Raw genomic sequence first — 18,541 nt, 5'->3', positions numbered from 1 at the left:
AATTTGAAAAATGAGGCGCTGGATCTGAGACTGCGAGATGGAGAAGGCGCCCTCGAAACCCTGACTCTGCTTGTCAGCGGAAGACTTGCCGAGGATTAGCTCGGGGTGGAAGGGAAGCTTCTGCTGGCTCAGCTCTGGGCTGGTGGGGGTGCCTTTCCCACGGAGGGACAGCGGGACTGGGGAACACGCAGTCCTTGCTTCCAGAAGGTCAGCACTCTTGTTAGGCAGCCCAGAGCGCTGCCACCCCTTGGGGGGCAAGCAAGGAAACAGACCTGGTCACCTTGAAGCCAGGACGGGGCTGGCGCTGCCCTCCTGGCCCCGCTGGGTGCCGGGCTGGCAGGGCTGAGGCTGGGCCGCCTCTGCGGCAGGAAGATGCTCGAAGGTGATCTGTGACCACACGGGATGGTACTCCGTTCGCTGGGGATGTGCGTCAGGGCTCGAGGCAGGCGGTGGTGGTGGGGTTTATAATTACGAATTTGCAGTTGTCACCAAGATAAATGACCATTTGGTCTGGGGAGACCCAGGGGGCAAGGGGTTCATACCATCTGGTTCTGGGCGGAGAGAGATACTTATGATCTGGGTCCCAAGTCCCCAGAGAATCACAGAGGCCACATTCTCCTCTGGAGGGAGTGAATGTCCATTCCCAGCTACCCTGAACCCCAACCAGCCAACAACAGCAACAACACTGTGCAATTATTAAGCACTTACCATGTGCCAGACAGTGTACTGAGTGCTTCTGTGCATCTTACCGTCGGGTGTTTCATCTTCCGGGTGAGGAGACTGAGGCGCCAAGAGGCTGCATCCCTCACACAAAGTCACACAGCAAATACATGGCAGGCTCTGACCAGGCAGCTCCGGAGCCAACCACTCTACCACACTGTCTGTGGTGTGGGTGAAGCTTTCTACACCCAGGCGAGGAGGCTTTCCCAGGGTGCCTGGAGCTTTCAAGTCCTCCAGCCTCTCCAGCCCCCGTCAGGAGTGATGGAGAGGCTGTAACGGGAAATCAGAGATTCAGAGACGGGTGGAGATGGAAGCTGCCTGCCTTTCCTGGTCTGAGAAGATAATTGCCTGGTCAGCTGAGGAGCACCGGGGGATGAGCCGGCCCAACCGCACACCCCTCTCCAGACAAGGCAGCAGGCCTCCCTGGTGGCCAGCCCTGGCACAGGCAGAGCGGTGGCAGAGCTGGAATCCCTGCCATCCTCTCCAGCCCAGGGGCCACTGGTCACATGGGATTCTCTGCTGTTTACCCAGCTTCTCCTCCACTCCACTCTGAGAGGCCAGGGGTCCGTTTGTCTTGTCGCCAACGAGTCCCCGGTGCCCGTGCAGCCCGGCCTGCGGGAGACTCTCAGTCAATATTTGTGCAAAAAATGAAGGACTGAGCTGCTCAGTCCGCCGGCGGGTTTCCCCTACAGAAGGGCGGCAGAGGCTCCACATTTCCACCGAGGAGCGCCAGCGGCGGTCTGGCGGGCGGGGGTGGGCGGGGTGGAGCACTGGCCTGGAAGACGGTCTGCCAGCAAGCCCACTCTAACGTCCATCTAAGCCGCCCCTTGACCTTGCCCAAGAGGCACACCTGGAGCGGGGGCAGGTGATTCATTTCCACACTCGAGGAGCAAAGGGGGGATGGGCTGGGGGGGTGTTGGGGTATTGGCATCGAAACGCTGTTGGCTCTCCTTCTGGGTTCTGGAGTCCCTCCGTTGCGCTGGCTGGGGAAGGGGCAGACGACAGCTGGGCCCGGGCCAGGCTGGGGCTCCAGCCGGACTTCTGGAGGAGGGGGCGCTCAAGCGGAAGGCTCTCGGGGAGCGCCCTCAGTTGGGGGGGTTGGGAGGGTACGGGAAGAGGTGCCAGGGGGCAGCCTGCGCCCTCGCCCGCCGGCCTCCCCGAAGCCGGGGTGGAGGTGTGGCTCCCGCCGGGGGCGGGTGGCACAGGGGTGGGGGCGTCCGGAGCGCTCGAGGCTCCGGGAGCGGGAGGCGGCGGGGCGGCGCGGGCCGCGGGAGGGGTGGGGAGAGAAGGGGCGGGCGGCAGCCGAGGGGCGGGCGGCTTTGGGGGGTGGAGCCGGGACCGCAGCGCCCGCCGCTCGCTCGGCGCTTTAGCCGCCGCCGCCGCCGCTGCGCTGGGCTCGGGACGCGAGGCGGGCGCGGGGCGGGCGCTCGGTGAGGCTCCGGCGCCTGCGGCTGCTGCTCTCCGCCGGCGCCCGGGGCTGCGGCGCTCTGGGTCCCGGCCCCTGGCCCGGCGCCCCTGGCCCTCGCGCCCCCGGCCCCGGTCCCGCGTCTGCCCCGGAGAGCGCTCTCCGCCGGCCGAGCCGCCCCGGGCTCGCGCCCCCGGGCCATGAAGAGGGGCCCGTGAGGGCGCGCGGAGGCGGTGGAAGAGGAGGGAGGAAGGAGGCCGAGGAGGAGGGCGCGGGAGGCGGAGGATGCCGCCGCCGCCGCCGCCGCCGCCCGCCGGCCCCCGGCGAGCCTGACTCCAGACCCGAGGATGGAGCCGGCGCTGGGCGCTGCAGCGGCTCCCGGTGCGCCCCCGACCAGGTATCGGCCGGGCCCCGGGACGGGCGGGAGCCGATACTCGCCGCAGCCACGGGAGGGGCGCGGGCGCGGTGGGAGACGCCCCTCCGCTCGGGGACAGTCGCTACCCGCGCTGTGGGGCGGGGGGAGCGCAGCAGCGTGTTGGGCTCAGGAAGGGGCTCCCGGGCTGGTGGCGGGTGAACGCCGCGATCACCCCAGCCCTCCCCACCCCCATCCGGGGAGGGCAGCAAACTTGGGACGCGCGGCGGCCCCAAGGCGCCCTGTTCCCCTCCGCCGCGGAGCGCGCTCAGGGGCTGCCCTGGGCTCAGCGTCCCACAGCCGGCCCCGTTCGGGGCTGCCGAGGCGCCTCGAGACCCCGAGGTCCCCACGGCTGCACCAACTTTCTCAGCCAGGGCTGCCCCCAGAGGCAGGAGGCTGTCCTCTCTTCCTGCTCCCAGCCCCGGCCCCGCGACCTCACCGACCGCTCTGCGATGAGCTGGGCCCCCGCGGGGCCCGGGCCACCGGATGGTGCAAGAGCTCCCCACGGGAAGCCAGGAGCACCCTCCTGCTCTTCTCAGGGTCGGACCCCGGGAGCAGCCCTCCCAGGCTCCAGGAACCCAATGTTTGCTTTCACAGTTACAGCCCCAGGTAGCCCTGGCCGGGGAGCTAGGGGTTAAAAGGTAAGGCCTCAGGGTCGTCCTAGGTTGGCACCTTGGCCTGCCATGCGATGCCACAGGGTGCTCCTTGTGCCCACGCGGGCCTGCCCTTCCCCGGGGGCAGTTTCCCCACCTCTAGTGCAGGTTTCCTCCCGGTGGACTTCAAACTGCTCCCAAGCCAAGCAGGAGGCTCCGAGGACGGGCCCCTGGGGCGCCCAGGTGCAGAGGATGAGCTTAGACGTTGAGGGAGAGGTGGCTGGAGGTGGGCAGGTGGATGTCCAGTCAAGGACAGACGCGGAGCCCAGCATCCTTCGAGGGCTGATAGGGGCAGGGGGCAGAGGGGACCTACGATTGGGGGCAGGAGGCAGGCACCCTGGCTGGGAAGCCAAAGGAACCAGGAGGTGTAAGAGGCCAGGAGGCGGCCGGGGGAGCAGGGACCTGCCTTCTAGGCTTCCTCAGCCCCTTGAGGTGGGGCTGGCAGGTCCCAGGCTCCACTTCTCAGCAGCGGGGGACACTCCCAGGCTCCAGGATGACCCTGTTTCTTTTTCCAAGTGCTCTCACCGTCATGACTCACACAGTGGACTCACCAGGGAGGTATCAAGCCTCCAGCCTATTCTTTTCCCCTCCCTCCTGGGTCTTCAGGGAGCTGCCAGGGACAAGAGGGGGCGGGTTTGCCCTTGGGCCTCAGCCCCCTGAGGAGGCCAGGAGCCTGGCACTGCAAACTTTCATTTCCCTGTTGCTGGCCCCATCCTGGCAGGTGAGCCGCCCTAGGCCAGGCCAGGGTGGGGGGTGGGGGGCAGGTGAGAGGAAGTCTCTGCTAATGACCCCCCAGACCTGCTGGGGCTTTGAAATCATGGCCACGCCCCCTCCTGGCACAGACACTTCACACCCGGCCTCCTCATCTCAGAGCAGACGCATTTCCCCCCAAATCCAAATTTCCCTCTTTGCTGAGGATTGCAGCGCTTTTCGTGAAGGCGAGCTCCTCTCGCAGACAGCTGCCCTCCTGCCTGGCCCCTCAGCCCCCCTGCCCTGTGCAGGTCCCCATGAAGAGGGATGGGAGTCCCCCACCTGTCTCCCCCTCGCCCACAGGGCCCTCGTTCCAGAGGAAAGGGGGTGCTGACGGTGCTGATATTGGGGCGTGTGTTGGCTGCCAGGCTCTCATGGGGCTGGCGGGGGCAGGCTTGTGCCCCTGTCGGTTCCCCTTGCCCACACCCCTGACTCCCTCCCTTGCCCCCTGAGGGTCCCTCTCTACTTTTCCAACTCACTCTGCATTGGTGTGGGGAGCGAGCATTTGATATTCATCATCTGGTTCAGAGAAGGTCCCGAAGCCCTGAGTCACTGTATGGTTTCCATGGAAACAGACTTGTTCAGAGGACTCGGTGTAGCGCGGCGGTGTGGGGGGAGACGGGGAGCGCAGAGTAAGACTGGGCTCCACAAGTCTGGAGGAGTTGGACCAACTCCCTTCCAGGGGGGCAGGGAGGGGCTGGGTGAGGCTCTCAGGCCCCTACAGGAGGGGCTGCCTCTGCCCACCCACTGGGGCCCCCCCATCAGGAGCCGCTCTGCTCCCCCTGAGGCTCTTGGCAGGCTGCCACCTCTCTGGGGGCCTTCTGGCTAGGTGCCAAGGCAGGCTCCTGGTGGCCATGCTATGCCTCAGTTTCCTTCTCTGTGAAGTGGGGGAAGTAAGAGCACCTGCCTCGGAGAGTTGTCATGAAATGCGTTAAAATGAGGGACACACTCAGAATGAGCCATAGTAAGTGTTCAATAAGTGTCAAATTCACTAATTAATTCAGGCGGTTGGGAGGAACTCCCCCGGCTTGTGCGTTCACCTGGATCCATCCTCTTTGCCCCGGCGGGTGGTCTTGACATCTGGCAGGGCTGGCCTCTTGCTGCGAGAGCCTCGCCCAGCAGCCCCGGTGCACCCCCAGCTGGGAACCAGCCATCCATTTCTTCCTCCCGCAGAGCATTTACTTGGGTTGTTGAGGGCCCGGCACCGTGCTGGGGAGTCCTGGCTGCTGTTCAGACCCCACCTGCCGGGGAGCCTTGTGGGACCAAATCCTCTGAGTCCAGATGGATGGGCCGCTTTCTGCCTCAGCCCCCTAGGGATCAGGCCAGAGGGAGAGGGGCAGGAGAGGTCCAGGCTCTGGGGGGACAGAGAAGGGACTGGGTGGGGCATCTGTCTCTGATCCCGGGGAGGCTTGTTCACCTGGCTGGGGATGCATCTCCCTCCTGAGGATCCACCAGAGGGTTCAGGAACTCTCCAGAAAGATAACGGACCCTGCCCCCCACCTCCCTCCTGGTTCGAGAGTGAACGGCTATGGCTGCAGTGTTCCCAGCACACCCTACCAGTCTGGACTGGCTCGGGGCTCCAGCCCGAGCCTCCAGGCAATGTGTTACTGCCCAGCCGGCTGGGAGAGGGCCTGGCCGCTGCTGTTCACCCCAGGAGCACCTGCTCTGGGCAGGTGGCTCGGGGACATTTGGGGCACCAGTGATGGCTCAGCCAGGCTCCCTCACCAGCCTTTCTCTTCCATCGCCCTCCCCTCCCTGGCCTGGAAAGAGGAGAGGATAACCCCTCCTCGTCGTCGTGTCACTGTCTCCTTCCTCCCCTCTGGTAAGGTGAACTTCAGCTTCAAGCTCCCCAAAGGCACGCCCCCCCTGCCCCCATCACTGCCAGCTGTCAGAGCTGCAAGGCATCCTCCACGTCTGCCGGCTCTTCTATTTCACAGATGGAAAAACCGAGATTCTTGGGTTTGCCTGTTTGGCCAGAACCCAGGCTAGCCGTGGCCACTCCCAGCTCCACACCAGCCCTGGGGATGCCCTTCCTGCTTCTCTGGCTCTCCAGGTAGTCCCAGATGGTGCCCAGCACTCCCCCCTCCCCACACATCCCCCCGCTTTCAACTCCTGCCAAGCTGCTCCCCCAGGTCTCTCTGGACCGCTTTGCTGTCCTCATTGGTGTTCACACCACCTTCCAATTTAATATCCTCTGCAAATTTCATTAGCGGACTGTTTACTCCTTCTCTCAGGATCATTAATGAAGACGTTAGATAAGATCTGACCCAGAGCCGGGTCTTGGCAGCACCGCGCCCCTCCCAGGCTTATTCCTCGGCCCCTTGCCCCTGGGCTTGCCTCCTCCATCTGGACCCTGGGGGTCTGGCCCCCTCCTGCTTCCCGCCCTGTGACAAGTGCTTAGGGCCGAGTCTGTTTGAATTAATTTTGTAAGATTACTCGAGGCGCTGTATCAAATGCTTTGCTCAAAATCAAGATATATTACCGTGCTTGCGTTTCCTTCATCTTCCAGTCTTGTAATTCTATCAGGAAAGCTATCAAGTTTGTCAAGCATGATTTGTTCTTTATAAATCCCCACGGGGCCGTGTGGGGCACAGAGTTCCTGTGTTTCCTAAATGTTTGGAAAGCCCCTCTTTGTGTTTGCTCCCGACTGGAGCGGGAAGGCCGTGGCCCGCATCGTCATGGCTACTCGGCTCCTCCTCCGGCATGGGGAACGCACAACCCTTCCCTTCTTGGGGTCTCTCCTGGGGGCAACCAGTGGTTTCTCGCCCGCCGAGCCCCTGCAGTGCGCTGGGGGCCCCAAGGTGGGCACCGGGGGTGGGGGGTGGGCGGAGGGAGGGCCTGGTGCTCTCCCTCAGGGAGTCTGCAGGCAGGTGAAGATGACAGTCTGACGCCGACCTCCTGAAGGTATCATTGAGTGATCATGGCCTTGTACCAGGCGCTATGCTAAGCGTGTAATGTGCGAGGTCTCACTGAAGCCCCTCACCTGCCCGGGAGGGGGACATGCGTGATCTCCTTCCCTGGGCACCTGGGGCTCAGAGAGGGTAAGGCTGCCAAGGCCCCAAGGTCTGGGTCTCACCCTCTGCTACATTGCTCCTGACCACTTAAGGTGAAAGTACAGGGTCTGGAGAGCTCATGGGGAGGGGCAGCCGGGGAAGGAAGGGGCGCTTTAGGGAGAACTCTGGCGAGGGGAGGCCCTCGCGCCACATGCACGCCCCCACAATGCCCAGAGCCTCAGTCTGCTTCCACTCCCTGCCACCTCCCAGCTGTGGGAGCAGGTCACTTAACCCCGGTGAGCCTCGGGCCCTTCCCCGTGACACGGATCCTCAGGGAGCAGCCGCCATTGTGTCCCTTACGGAGGTCCCACTTGATGTGGGGCAGAAATGCTCCTCCAGTTGTCATGTTACCAATGGGTGGCTCTCCTTCAGTTCTCAGCCAGGAGACAGAGGAGGGACAGGTTGAGCCGTGCCGGCATCCTTGCGACCAGCTGTGAGCTGGCGGTAAGTTCTGGGCTTAAGGAACACAGAGGCCTTCTCTGGGCCTTGATCCCAAACCTTATGCCCTATTCCAGACCATTTCAGGTCAGGTGGTAATAAAGACCTCCTTTGGTGTCCTCTTGGCTGCACAGGGTTTGGGCATTCCTGGGCTCCTTGACCGGGAAACCGCTCACTCGTCCCTCTGCTTGCCTGACCAGACCTGGAGCCCCAGAGTGGGCAGCAGGGCGTTTCGGCTGCTGCCTACCAGATGTGACGCTGCACCAGCTGTGCCCACACCCGTTACCTCTTCCGGTCTTTGTGATTATCTTCCTTTGTGTCATTCAGCTGGGGACAGAGAATCCCCTGGGAGGTAGTGAGATGGCACAGACCCTTTTGGTGTGCCTGGGAACCAGCCAGGAAGGACCCCAGGCAGCCCCATCCCTCCAGCTGATACCCCAGAGGCCTGATCTTGGAGCTGGTCAATCGGTGTTTGTTGGACGAGCCCATGTCTGGTTGAGGGGACTCCTGAGGCCAAGGGTGTCTGTCACCAGTGCGTGCTGGGATCCTGGTGGCCACCTTGGCACTGGCACTGCCTGTCCCTACCCTCTCGTCACCAGATGCTGGTGACACTTGCTCTCATGCGGCCTGAGGGCTTAAGTTCTGTGGTCACGACCAGGGCTTGGGGGTCCTCAGAGCTGAGCTTGAACCCTGGCCCCACCACGGACTAGCTGCGCATGCTCAGACGAGTTCCCTTGCTGGCCCCAGCCTCTCTGCTCATCTGTGAGAGACGGCAGTGGTACCGGCGTGAGCACCCACTTGATGGGAGCCGGGACGCCACCATCTGTGGGTATCGCTCTTGCAGCCCCCACCATCTCATGTTATAGCCCCAAGGCTCAGGTGCGCCTCCCCCGACCCAGCCCTCCCTCAGCCCCGGGAGCTGGCTGGGCCTTGAGCAGGTGGCCCGACCCTGGAGACTCCAGCTCCAGGGACAGACGGCTCCTGTCCCAGCCCCTCCAGCAGCAGCTGCCTGTGCTTTCGCTCCTGCTGGCGGTTTCCCATCCTTGAAGCCCGGAGGATGGGCTGAAGCCCCGTATCCAGGGGGTGGGGCCTCGGTACTATTCCGACTCTGGCTGTGGCTGCTGGGGAGAGGGGGGGGGACAGGAAACCGGGGCCTTTCCGCCCAGTGTCGGGGCAGAAGGGTCCCGCCTACCGCAGGCCAGGCTGTAGTAGGACCGGCCTGAGACAGGGAGCCCTTCTGACTCATCTCGCCCCATGAGGAGCCGGGCACACTGGGGCCTTGGGCCAGAGGTCAGTCATTCTCCCCACGGCTGGGGAGAACTTTCCTCAGGGGGGGCCGGGACCCCACCGACCGACTGGGCCCAGGGCAGAACGGTGGGTGTCTGCAGCCCAACCACACAGTCTGTGGGTGCTTCAAAGGGGGAGGCCGTGGCATCTGTTTCAACTCCCTGAAACGTTTCCAGGCTGCCATTGGCTGTTTGTGGGTTAAGTAGCCCCCAAAAGTCACACTCACCGTTCCTAATTCATGAGTACCCCTCTGTGCCCAGCTTTCTCTGCTTTCAGTCTCACATCCCAGATATTTGAAAGGTCCTGTGACCGTTGTTCCCATTTCATAGATATGGACAACTGAGGCCTGCAGGGGCGAGAGCCTTGCTCAAGGTCTCAGAGCCACAAAGCAACAGCAGGCGGGTGCGAGCGCAGGCCAGGCTGGCCCCACAGCCGGGGCGCCCAACCACCACCCAGCCTGCCTCCTCGCACGCCTGTGGGTAACTTCTCAAGGGTCATCATGTGTGGACAGTGGAGTGACCTGCTCTGGTCAGTCTAGAGACACCAGAGCTCTTAAGGGGCAGCCGAGCAGCTCTACTGATGGGGAAAAGTTGGCGAGCCAATTGCTGTCTCTAGGGGTCCCCTCAGGAGAAATCTTGTGCTGGATTCAGTATCAGGAATAACCGGGTATCTCTTGAGCAGAAGCTTTAATCTTCATCTCGTGGATCCTATGAAACGTGTAATGAAGTGTTGCCCTTTTCCCATTGGCAGCCAGGTAGCTCTGACCTGTATGTATAGCCCAGCAGTGACTTGGCTCTTGTACCCTGACCTGGCCCCTAGTTCTTTCAGACTTTCATACCCTTGTTTTCCCTTTGCCTCGTTTTCATTGCCTCATTTTCCTTAGGAAGAAAAAAACCTGGCTGTTTTACATGTTTTCGCCTTAACTAAACAAACATCTATGGTGGATCACCTCTGGCTACTGCAGACTCAGGGATTAAGCATTTCCTTTCTGCAGTCTCCATCCCAGAGGCCTGTGTGCCAGCTTCTCCTCCCCGTCCAGTTTCCCCTGCCCCTTGCTCCAGTTCCTGGGACCCCAGAGCCTCGGGGCCCCTCCCTCCTGGCTCCTGAGTCTGGTCAGAATTACGATGTTCAGTTTTTTCCCCCTGCTCTCCCTGTCTCCCCAGGGCTTTACAAACTGTTTTTAGGGAGAAAAAGCTGGGAGGGGAGTCTTTTCCTGGACTCAGGCCTCAGCTGCTCCCCACAACCCCAGGCTCCCTTTTGAGGTCTCGTTCTTTTTCAGCTCCTGCCCTGTCTCGGCAGCCCCAGGCGCCCGCCATCCTTTGTGGCCCACCTGAGCAGACAGAGCCCAGTTCTGGCGCCTTGGCAGCGGGGGAGGGTTGCTGGCTGGCCGTGCCCTGAGGACAGAATAGGAGGCACAGTGAAGGACCAGCACTGATTTTCATTGCCCCACCGTGTCATCAGCCACCCCTCCAGTTCTTGCATGAGTGGCTTCGCTCTGTCCCCAAAAGTTAATAAACTCAAACTGAACCAAAATGCTCAGTGTAAACTGTGCCACCCCCCGCCCCCATCACAGTCCCCTAGTTCCCCCCACTGGGGCATCTAGTTAGTGGTTCAGTTCAGCTCTTTCAGTGGTTGTTTACGCATGGATTCAAATATACACGCACACGTACGCGCACGCACACGCGCACGCACATGCACACGCACAGCCTTGTCAAAGTGAGAAGTGGTGGTACGCTATTGCACGTGTGTCTTCTGCTCCAGCTTTTCGTATCTTGAGTGAGGTCTCCACGTCAGCGTATACCCATCTGCGCGCCTTCTCTGAGATGGTCCGTGGAGAAGACAATCCTGGGAGCGGGGAGAATGCTCCTGTAGAAGGGGTGAGGGCTCTAAAGAAGAGGAGGGGCGCCCGCGGGTGGGCTTTAGGTCCAGGAACCTCCTAGTCGCGTGTGTAACATTGTAGGCACAAACGGATCTTTCTGGGAAGGGGGATGGTGTCTCTCCGAGGGGTCTGTAGCCCAGAAAAGGCCAAGCGCCACAGCTCTGGGTCGCGTGCGACTTCACAGGGCAGGAAGTGGGGGCGAAGTTGGCAGAGCTGGCTCCCCCTTGGTTCTTGGGCCCCCAGAGGGGCAGCCACGGATCAGGCTGGGGGGGCTGGTACACAGAGCTGCCCAACTCTGCTGTCTTCTTGGAAGATGACTGAGGCCTTCCCACTCCCAAAAGAGGGTCCCCCGGCCTGCGGAGAGGGTGGCCCTAACTCTGGGAATGGAGTATGGGGCCTTCCGGAGGGCAGAGAAACCCACTGCTCAGACCTGGGAGGCCCTTCGAGTCACTGGGTCGACACACAGAGAGGCCAGGAGTTGAGTCCAAGGTCACCCAGCAGGGACCGGCAGAGGCAGTGGGCTGCTGCCGCCCGTGACATCAGTTCAGGGTGCCTTCCGCTGCCGCAGCGGGGTGAGACCAGGGGAGAGCGCCTCGGAGGCGACGCTGCTGTTGCTCCTGCCTCTTGGAGTGTGGGTGAAGATGAGGGGGCGCACAGAACAGGGCCAGCAGCCCGGGTGGGCGTGGCACGTCGCCCCTCACCGCCTCACACTGGCTGCAGCCCCCCCCCCCCCCCCCCCCCCCAGCTGGACACGGCGGAGACGCAGGGCTCAGGCCGCACTACGGGATGTGGCCGCCAGAGGGCAGCAGGACCGCCACTGCGGCGGCTCAGCCCGCGCAGGAGAAAGTTCCGGCTGGGAGAGGAGCGAGGGACGAAGGGGCAACGGCAGAGGTCTGGGTCCCGAGTCCGGGAGAGTCCGCCTGCCTGTCAGAGTCAGCGATGGCTTGTCCTGAGGTGCTTCCCCAAGACAAAAAGCAAACGAGACACTGAATGATGCTCACAGGAACCGACGTTTGTTGAGTGCCTCCTGTATCCACGCTCCATATTGACTGAGTCCTCACACAGCTTCTTAAAATGATCCCCATTTTGCAGGTGAGAAAACAGAAGCCCAGAGAGAGGAAGAAATCTGGCCATCAGTGGGGCTGGCGCCAGAGCCCATGTCCCGGCACAGGGCTGTGCCACATCTATATGCCCGGCATTGACTAAGCTTTAAGTCCTTCAATTCTTACAACTGCCACTACTATGGTTAGACCCATTTAATGGATGGGGAAAGTGAGGCTCAGACACAGCTGGTGAATGACCAGAATCCTGGGGGCGTGGTTCCCTGGCTTGAGCTCTTAGCTGTGAATTACAGCTCACCCCGGATCTGCGCCCCCATCGCAGGGCGAGTGACACTGAGACCGGCGCTTCTCTGGGGAGTGGAGCACACCAGCTTCCCTGCCTTCCAGCAGAGGTTACAGCTTCTGGGCTCCCCTGTCCAAAATCTGCCTGGATTTGGACTACCCAGAGGCGGAGGGAGGCCACGCCAGGGCTGCCGGAAGCCCAGGGAGGGGCCGTGGGCCCACAGTCTGGCTGGGGGACAAGGGCACTGAGGAGTCCCTTGCAGTGGCCAGAGCTCCCCTGGGAAGGTGGGAAGGGGGGCCCTGGCCCCGGGGCCTCTGGTTTCCAGGGCAGATGCCTCCAGCATACCAAGGACGCTTGGCCAGCCCCGAGCCTGGCTCTGCCAGGCTGGCAGGAGAGCGGGGGCATTTCTAGGAGGGCCTGACTTCCTCCATCTTCCTGCTCCCATGCCCTGGCTGTGCCCTCCCGGGCCGGGCCTGTGGACACATGCCCTTGCTCGGTGCCCAGGCTGCACTTTGTGAACCTGCATCCGCTTTCTTAGGGATTTATTACATCGAGATGCTTCCCATCCTTCTGATTCATTAGTGAAGGCAGCAGCTTCCAGTCCTGGCCTCAAGTGGGGTGGGGAGGGGAAATGAGGGGGAGAAACTTGAATGGTCCCCTCCCTGGAAGATGCTCCTCTTTGAAGAAAACCCTGGGTGAATTGTTTTGGGAACCCTAATCCTAGAGTTAGGTGAAGTCTCTTTAAGCCTCCTGTTTCCTGCCTTGGCGGGGACCCCAGGGAGTTGAATGTGGTGGCCAGGGAGTGGCTTCGAGCGTGGACTCAGAGCACACTGCCCGGGCTGGAATCCTGGTTCGCCCCTTACTAGGGTGTCAGCTTGGGAAAGTTACCCGACCTTGTGGAGCCTCAGCTTTCCCATCTGTGAAATGGGCATGTGACAGGGGCAGCCTCACAGGCTTGGTGTGGGGGCAAGGGGAGCTGACGCCTGTGAGGGGAGCACAGGCCTGGGAGAAAGATCGCGAATGCCCAGTCACTGCTTGCCTTCCTTCACAGTATTTTTCTCGTAATTGCTAGAACGGTGCCTGGCTCCTGCTGCTGTGTGACAGGTGTTTGTGAACAAGCACAAAGCGGGACATCAGAATGAAATGGCGTCGCAACTAAAGAGTGGGCCCCCAATAACTTAAAAATATTACCTAGCACTGTGATTGATGGCCTTCCCTGCCTGTTCTTTAAAGGTGTTCACCTTTGTCTCGGGGCCGTTGGCAGGCCGGGCCTGCACTTGGCGGGGGAGCTGCATTTAATGGAGAGAAGCCATTCTGTCTGGGCACCTCATCCAGTCCTGCCACAGGGTGAGACAGGAGTGGGATGGGGTGCGGTCAGAGTTACGGGTTTTCTCTGATCACAGTGGAGGCTCCCAAAAATCTAGACTGTGCCCTTCCCTTGTTTACTGCCACCTGGTGACGTGGTACTGCTTCCTATAGGTACCAAGCAGAGTTTCATACTTAACACAGGACTTCTCAGCTCCGGAGCCTCAGCTGGCCCACTGCCATCTCAGCCCAGCCTCTGTGCACCCCCCCGCCCCACCCCCCCAAGGCTAGCAGCCTGCTTCAGCTCCGTTTCTTTCCGTCTAAGCGGATGGTGAAGGGGCCGGAGCACTGGCCTAAGAGTCTGACCCAGAAGGATTTGAGTCTCAGCTACTTATCTGCTTATGTCCATTTGCTTAGTCTTGGAGCCTCAGTTTCTCCGTTTGAACAATGGGAGTGAGGACCCTAGCCTCCCAGAGCGGGTTGTAAGGAATAACACGGTGTGGAGAGTTGGGTGAGCTGAGGCAGGCGGTGCTGGAGGTTTGGGAAATGGGGACCCGCTCACCCCGCCCCCAAATGTGTCATGTCAAACAGCGGGATGTGGAAGGATGATCACAAAGGGTGCAAGTCCACCCCCTTGGCCTTGAGCCGACAGGTCAGCAAGACCAGACAAAAGCGGGGAGGAACACGCTCCAAGTCTCGGGAATCGGCTGTCCGTCGCCTTCTGCTGCCCGGTCCCTCCCTTGCCCGTTCACAGATGGGCTGGGACATTGATGGCATGCATGTTTGAAGGCCGAGTACGTGTCAGCTGGAGGGACAGGAGGTCGAATCTCTGAGAGGGAACGAGTGGCTCTGGGGACCTGCCAGGTGGGGTTCGACCAGGCGCGTGAGCTCCAGCCAGTCCCTGGCCTCTCTGTGCCTCAGCTTTCTCGCCTGCGAAATGGGGCGAATCCTGGCGTCCACGTCAAGTTCTCGCGAGGAAGAAATGAGCTAATGTGGACGGGGCCTCGCTGGCACTTTGGAAGCAGTCCGTGGATGCTAACAAATCGTGCTACGGCCTTGGTGTTTCAGCTTAGAACCCGTGGGGCGTGTCACAGTCTTGACTGCTCCCTGGTTCACGTCCGCTTTGAGTTGCAGGTAGCCGGTCTCCTGTCTCCAGTGTGGTCGGAAGTGGAACCGCCCTCCCTGGCTGTCCCTCCTCGAGGGCCTCTGCGTCTGGGCCGCTGTCACCGGAGCTGCCGATTCCACCTGGAGGCCTGGGGTGAGCCCCCCTCCTGGGGAGTCACTGCACAAGCTGGGCTTTGAAGGGCCAGGCTGCCCTGTTGATTTACATGCAGAACCAATCGGGGCTGTGCTCAGGCCAGTTTTCTGGGGGAACTTTGAGTCTGATGCTCTGTTCCGCTGCTGGGCGCCGGGCGCTGGGTCTGGTCGGGTCTGTCTGGCCGCCAGAGCTGAACAGGGCTAGGCAGGCCTGGGGGTGTCTGTGGCCAGTGAGTTTCTTTGCAGTGGGCGGGGGGGGGAGTGCCTCCCTGGGTGGCTGCCCATGTGGGGCACCAGCTCTCGGTCGGCTGGGCTTGCAGGGTGGCTAGCTCCCTGCCCACTGGCTTCTCTGTGAGCACAGGGACAGTGACTTGCTGGGAGGGGAGGGGTAGGGGGTGAGGCAGGTGGGTGGAGGGGGTGGGGTGCAGGCCAGGACTCAGGGGGCCGGATCCAGGGGATCAAAGATGGCGCTGGGTTACTTGGAGCCATGGGTCAGTGACAGACCTGGGAGAGCAGGCAGCCCTCTTTGCCAGCCCTAGGGGGCAGTCTGTGGGGCACAGGACACAGGAGAGAAAGGGCAGGGAGGCACTGGGAGCCCCCCCGCTCAGAACCCCCCCCCCCAATCTTTTTGCAGTTTGCCAGCCACAGGGCTGCCGCACAGGCTGGGACTGCGGCTCGGCCAGGAGACGTGGTGGCTGTGGACCCCCCAGCTCCGAGCAGCCCCTCTTTGGTGAGTGGCGGAGCCCTCCCTGCATGTGCCCGTGGAACAGCCCAGCCCTGCCCCACGGCGGGATGCTGAGCTGGCCTCCCTTGGAGGCAACTTCCAGAGGCTCAGGTTGGCTCCTTGCCCTGGACCCCAAGCGCACCCTTCGTGTTCCCTGCCCTGGGGCCCTCCGCATCCCCCACGCCTTCTCCAGTCCTTGAGGGGCCCCTTCTGTTCCACTCCCTTCTCTTCTCTCTGTCCTGCCTGAGTTCTCTGGGGCCATTGCTGGATCACACGGGGGTCCCCGAGCTCACCCTGTGGGCAGAAGGGGCTGAGGGCCTACGGGTGGAAGCTCTTGAGGCCTGGTGGGGGTGGGGGGCCTGGAGGAGCCAGTTCACTCTGCTGTCAGTGGGGTCATCCGCCCATGGCCTAGACGCCTCCCCCAGGCCAGGAGCAAATCCTGGAGGGCCTGGGGCCTCAGAAGTCATGCTTCTCAGCAGCCCCAGACCCCACCTCTGCTGCGGGCCAGCTGACTCTTAGAGACTCCGGGAGCCCGAGGAGTCCTCATCTGGGGTAAACTGCTCCCCTGCATCCATAAATTGGGGGCCAGGTGACACGGGTGTCCACCGTTCCTGGCCCAGCCTGCAAGGATGACCTGATGCTGGCAGCCCACCCACTCACCGTGTGCAAGGGCACTTTCTGCAGGGGGCTTGGGTCAGAAGGAAGCATCTGACATGGGCTCTCCTTCCTCCTGGGGTGGGCAAGGGAATGGAGGACCTGGGTGCCAGCTTGTAGGGGTTGAAGAAGATGCAGGCGGCCCCAGAAGATGCCGGGAGGGGTGACAGGCAGTGGCAGGGGAATGGCTTGAGCCAGGAACCGGTCGTTTCCTAGGTATGGAGTCGGGGCATTTCGGGGCCCCAGGAAGGAACTCCAGGCTCCCGATGGGAGGCCCCCACAGCAGTCTGTAGCTTGAACCCTGGGGTTCGAGGGATCAGTTTGTTCAGTCCCCAGAAGCTCCCAGAGAATGTAAAGTCTGGTGTAGAAGCTGCCTAGCCTTAGGTGCCCGTGGGAGCACTGGGCTGGGATCCGTGGGCCCTGGAGGCCAGCTCTTCCAAGAGAGCAAGCCGGGGCCCCTGGCCGTGTGAGGCACCCACGCCTGGCTGCCCCTGACGCTGCCCGCCTTTGCCCGCAGACCTCGCGCGGTGGAGAAGCAGCCCCATGAAGGTGCCCAGCCATGCAATGTTCCTGGAAGGCCGTCCTCCTCCTTGCTCTGGCCTCCATCGCCATTCAGTACACGGCCATCCGCACCTTCACCGCCAAGTCCTTCCACACGTGCCCCGGGCTGGCGGAGGCCGGCCTGGCCGAGCGGCTCTGCGAGGAGGGCCCCACCTTCGCTTATAACCTCTCCCGCAAGACCCACGTCCTCATCTTGGCCACCACGCGCAGCGGCTCGTCCTTCGTGGGCCAGCTCTTCAACCAGCACCTGGACGTCTTCTACCTGTTCGAGCCGCTCTACCACGTGCAGAACACGCTCATCCCGCGCTTCACCCAGGGCAAGAACCCCGCCGACCGGCGCGTGATGCTGGGCGCCAGCCGCGACCTCCTGCGGAGCCTGTACGACTGTGACCTCTACTTCCTGGAGAACTACATCAAGCCGCCGCCCGTCAACCACACCACCGACAGGATCTTCCGCCGCGGCGCCAGCAGGGTGCTGTGCTCGCGCCCCGTGTGCGACCCTCCGGGCTCCGGCGACCTGGTGCTGGAGGAGGGCGACTGCGTGCGCAAGTGCGGCCTGCTGAACCTGACCGTGGCCGCCGAGGCCTGTCGCGAGCGCAGCCACGTGGCCATCAAGACCGTGCGGGTGCCCGAGGTGAACGACCTGCGGGCCCTGGTTGAGGACCCCCGGCTCAACCTCAAGGTCATCCAGCTGGTCCGCGACCCGCGTGGCATCCTGGCTTCCCGCAGCGAGACCTTCCGCGACACGTACCGGCTCTGGCGGCTGTGGTACGGCACCGGGAGGAAACCCTACAACCTGGACGTGACGCAGCTGACCACCGTGTGCGAGGACTTCTCCAACTCCGTGTCCACCGGCCTCACCCGGCCGCCGTGGCTCAAGGGCAAGTACATGCTGGTGCGCTACGAGGACCTGGCCAGGAACCCCATGAAGAAGACCGAGGAGATCTATGGCTTCCTGGGCATCCCCCTGGACAGCCACGTGGCCCGCTGGATCCAGAACAACACGCAGGGGGACCCCGCCTTGGGCAAGCACAAATACGGCACCGTGCGCAACTCGGCGGCCACGGCCGAGAACTGGCGCTTCCGCCTGTCCTATGACATTGTGGCCTTCGCCCAGAACGCCTGCCAGCGGGTGCTGGCGCAGCTGGGCTACCGGATGGCCGCCTCGGAGCAGGAGCTCAAGGACCCCTCCATCAGTCTGGTGGAGGAGCGGGACTTCCGCCCTTTCTCGTGACGGGGGCTCCGTGGGTGGGGGTGAGGGGCACATCGTGTCGGTTTTGATAAAATGGACCGTTTTTAACTGTTGCCTTATCTCCCCCTCCCTCCCCGCCCCCGTCTTTGTGTCCTTCCTGCCCCCCGCCCACTCCCCACGCCCTTCTGCCTCTCTTTGTCTCTGAAATTTGCACTATGTCCTGGACAGGAATCACTGCGCCAGAGGGGGCAGCAAGTGGGGTCCAGCCCCCATCCCACTCCATTCGGACACACGGACGTTGGGTCTCTGTGTGAATGGTGACAATGTTTACAAGCACCACACTCACACATACACACACACACACACAGACACACACGGGCGCCCACGAGGAGAGACACCCCAAACCACACAACTTCGGAAGCTTTTGGAACAAGTGGTCAGGGTATGGTAGTTTTTGCACTGTTACTTCTGCAACGCAAGAGGCTCAAAACACAAAGGCCACTTCTCTCTAATTTATGAATGGTGTCTATCCTTCCCCATCTGGCTTCCTGTCCCCAATGCCCACCGCCCCCCCTCGGAGCAGAGAAACTGCCCCCTCCTGCCCGCCCTTGCCTGTCGGCGCACAGGTTTTTACTGTGAGGTGAATGTGGACCTTGTTTATTTTCTCCAGTCTGTGGCGATGCTGTCTGTCTGTCTGAGTCTTGTGGCTGCCCCTGGACCAGTGATGGCTGATAAATCTTAGGGGTTTCTGATTGATCTTGGGATCCATCTGTGATATTTCTTTGTGCCAAAAAGAAAAAAAAAAAAAAAGAGTGGATCGGTTTGCTAAATGAACATTGAAATGCTTTATCTGTGTTTTCTGTAAATAAAAGAGTGCAATAACGTCTGGATGTGATCGTGGCACGTT

General features: G+C 61.9%; 1 protein-coding gene across 7 annotated transcripts in view; it reads left to right on the top strand.

Annotated features, from left to right (window-relative positions):
• Positions 1 to 18,524, top strand: part of CHST1 (carbohydrate sulfotransferase 1) — a 100,400-nt gene extending 81,876 nt beyond the window's left edge. For 5 of the 7 annotated variants that reach the window (XM_023653928.2, XM_070228658.1, XM_070228654.1 and 2 more), the window contains 3 exons: positions 14,381 to 14,504; positions 15,138 to 15,233; positions 16,399 to 18,524. In XM_023653928.2, the coding sequence (XP_023509696.1) occupies positions 16,441 to 17,676 (1,236 nt within the window). In that variant the 5' untranslated portion in view covers positions 14,381 to 14,504; positions 15,138 to 15,233; positions 16,399 to 16,440 and the 3' untranslated portion in view covers positions 17,677 to 18,524. Of the gene's footprint in view, positions 1 to 2,334; positions 2,523 to 13,174; positions 13,289 to 14,380; positions 14,505 to 15,137; positions 15,234 to 16,398 lie in introns of those variants that run through there. The other 2 variants (XM_023653933.2, XM_023653931.2) reach the window with 2 other exon arrangements.
• The last annotated feature ends 17 nt before the right edge of the window (positions 18,525 to 18,541 follow it).

The sequence above is a fragment of the Equus caballus genome, chromosome 12 (genome assembly GCF_041296265.1).
Source record: "Equus caballus isolate H_3958 breed thoroughbred chromosome 12, TB-T2T, whole genome shotgun sequence".
Classification (NCBI taxonomy): domain Eukaryota; kingdom Metazoa; phylum Chordata; class Mammalia; order Perissodactyla; family Equidae; genus Equus; species Equus caballus.
Note: the sequence above shows the minus strand (reverse complement) of the source record. Positions and strands in the feature narration are given on the sequence as shown.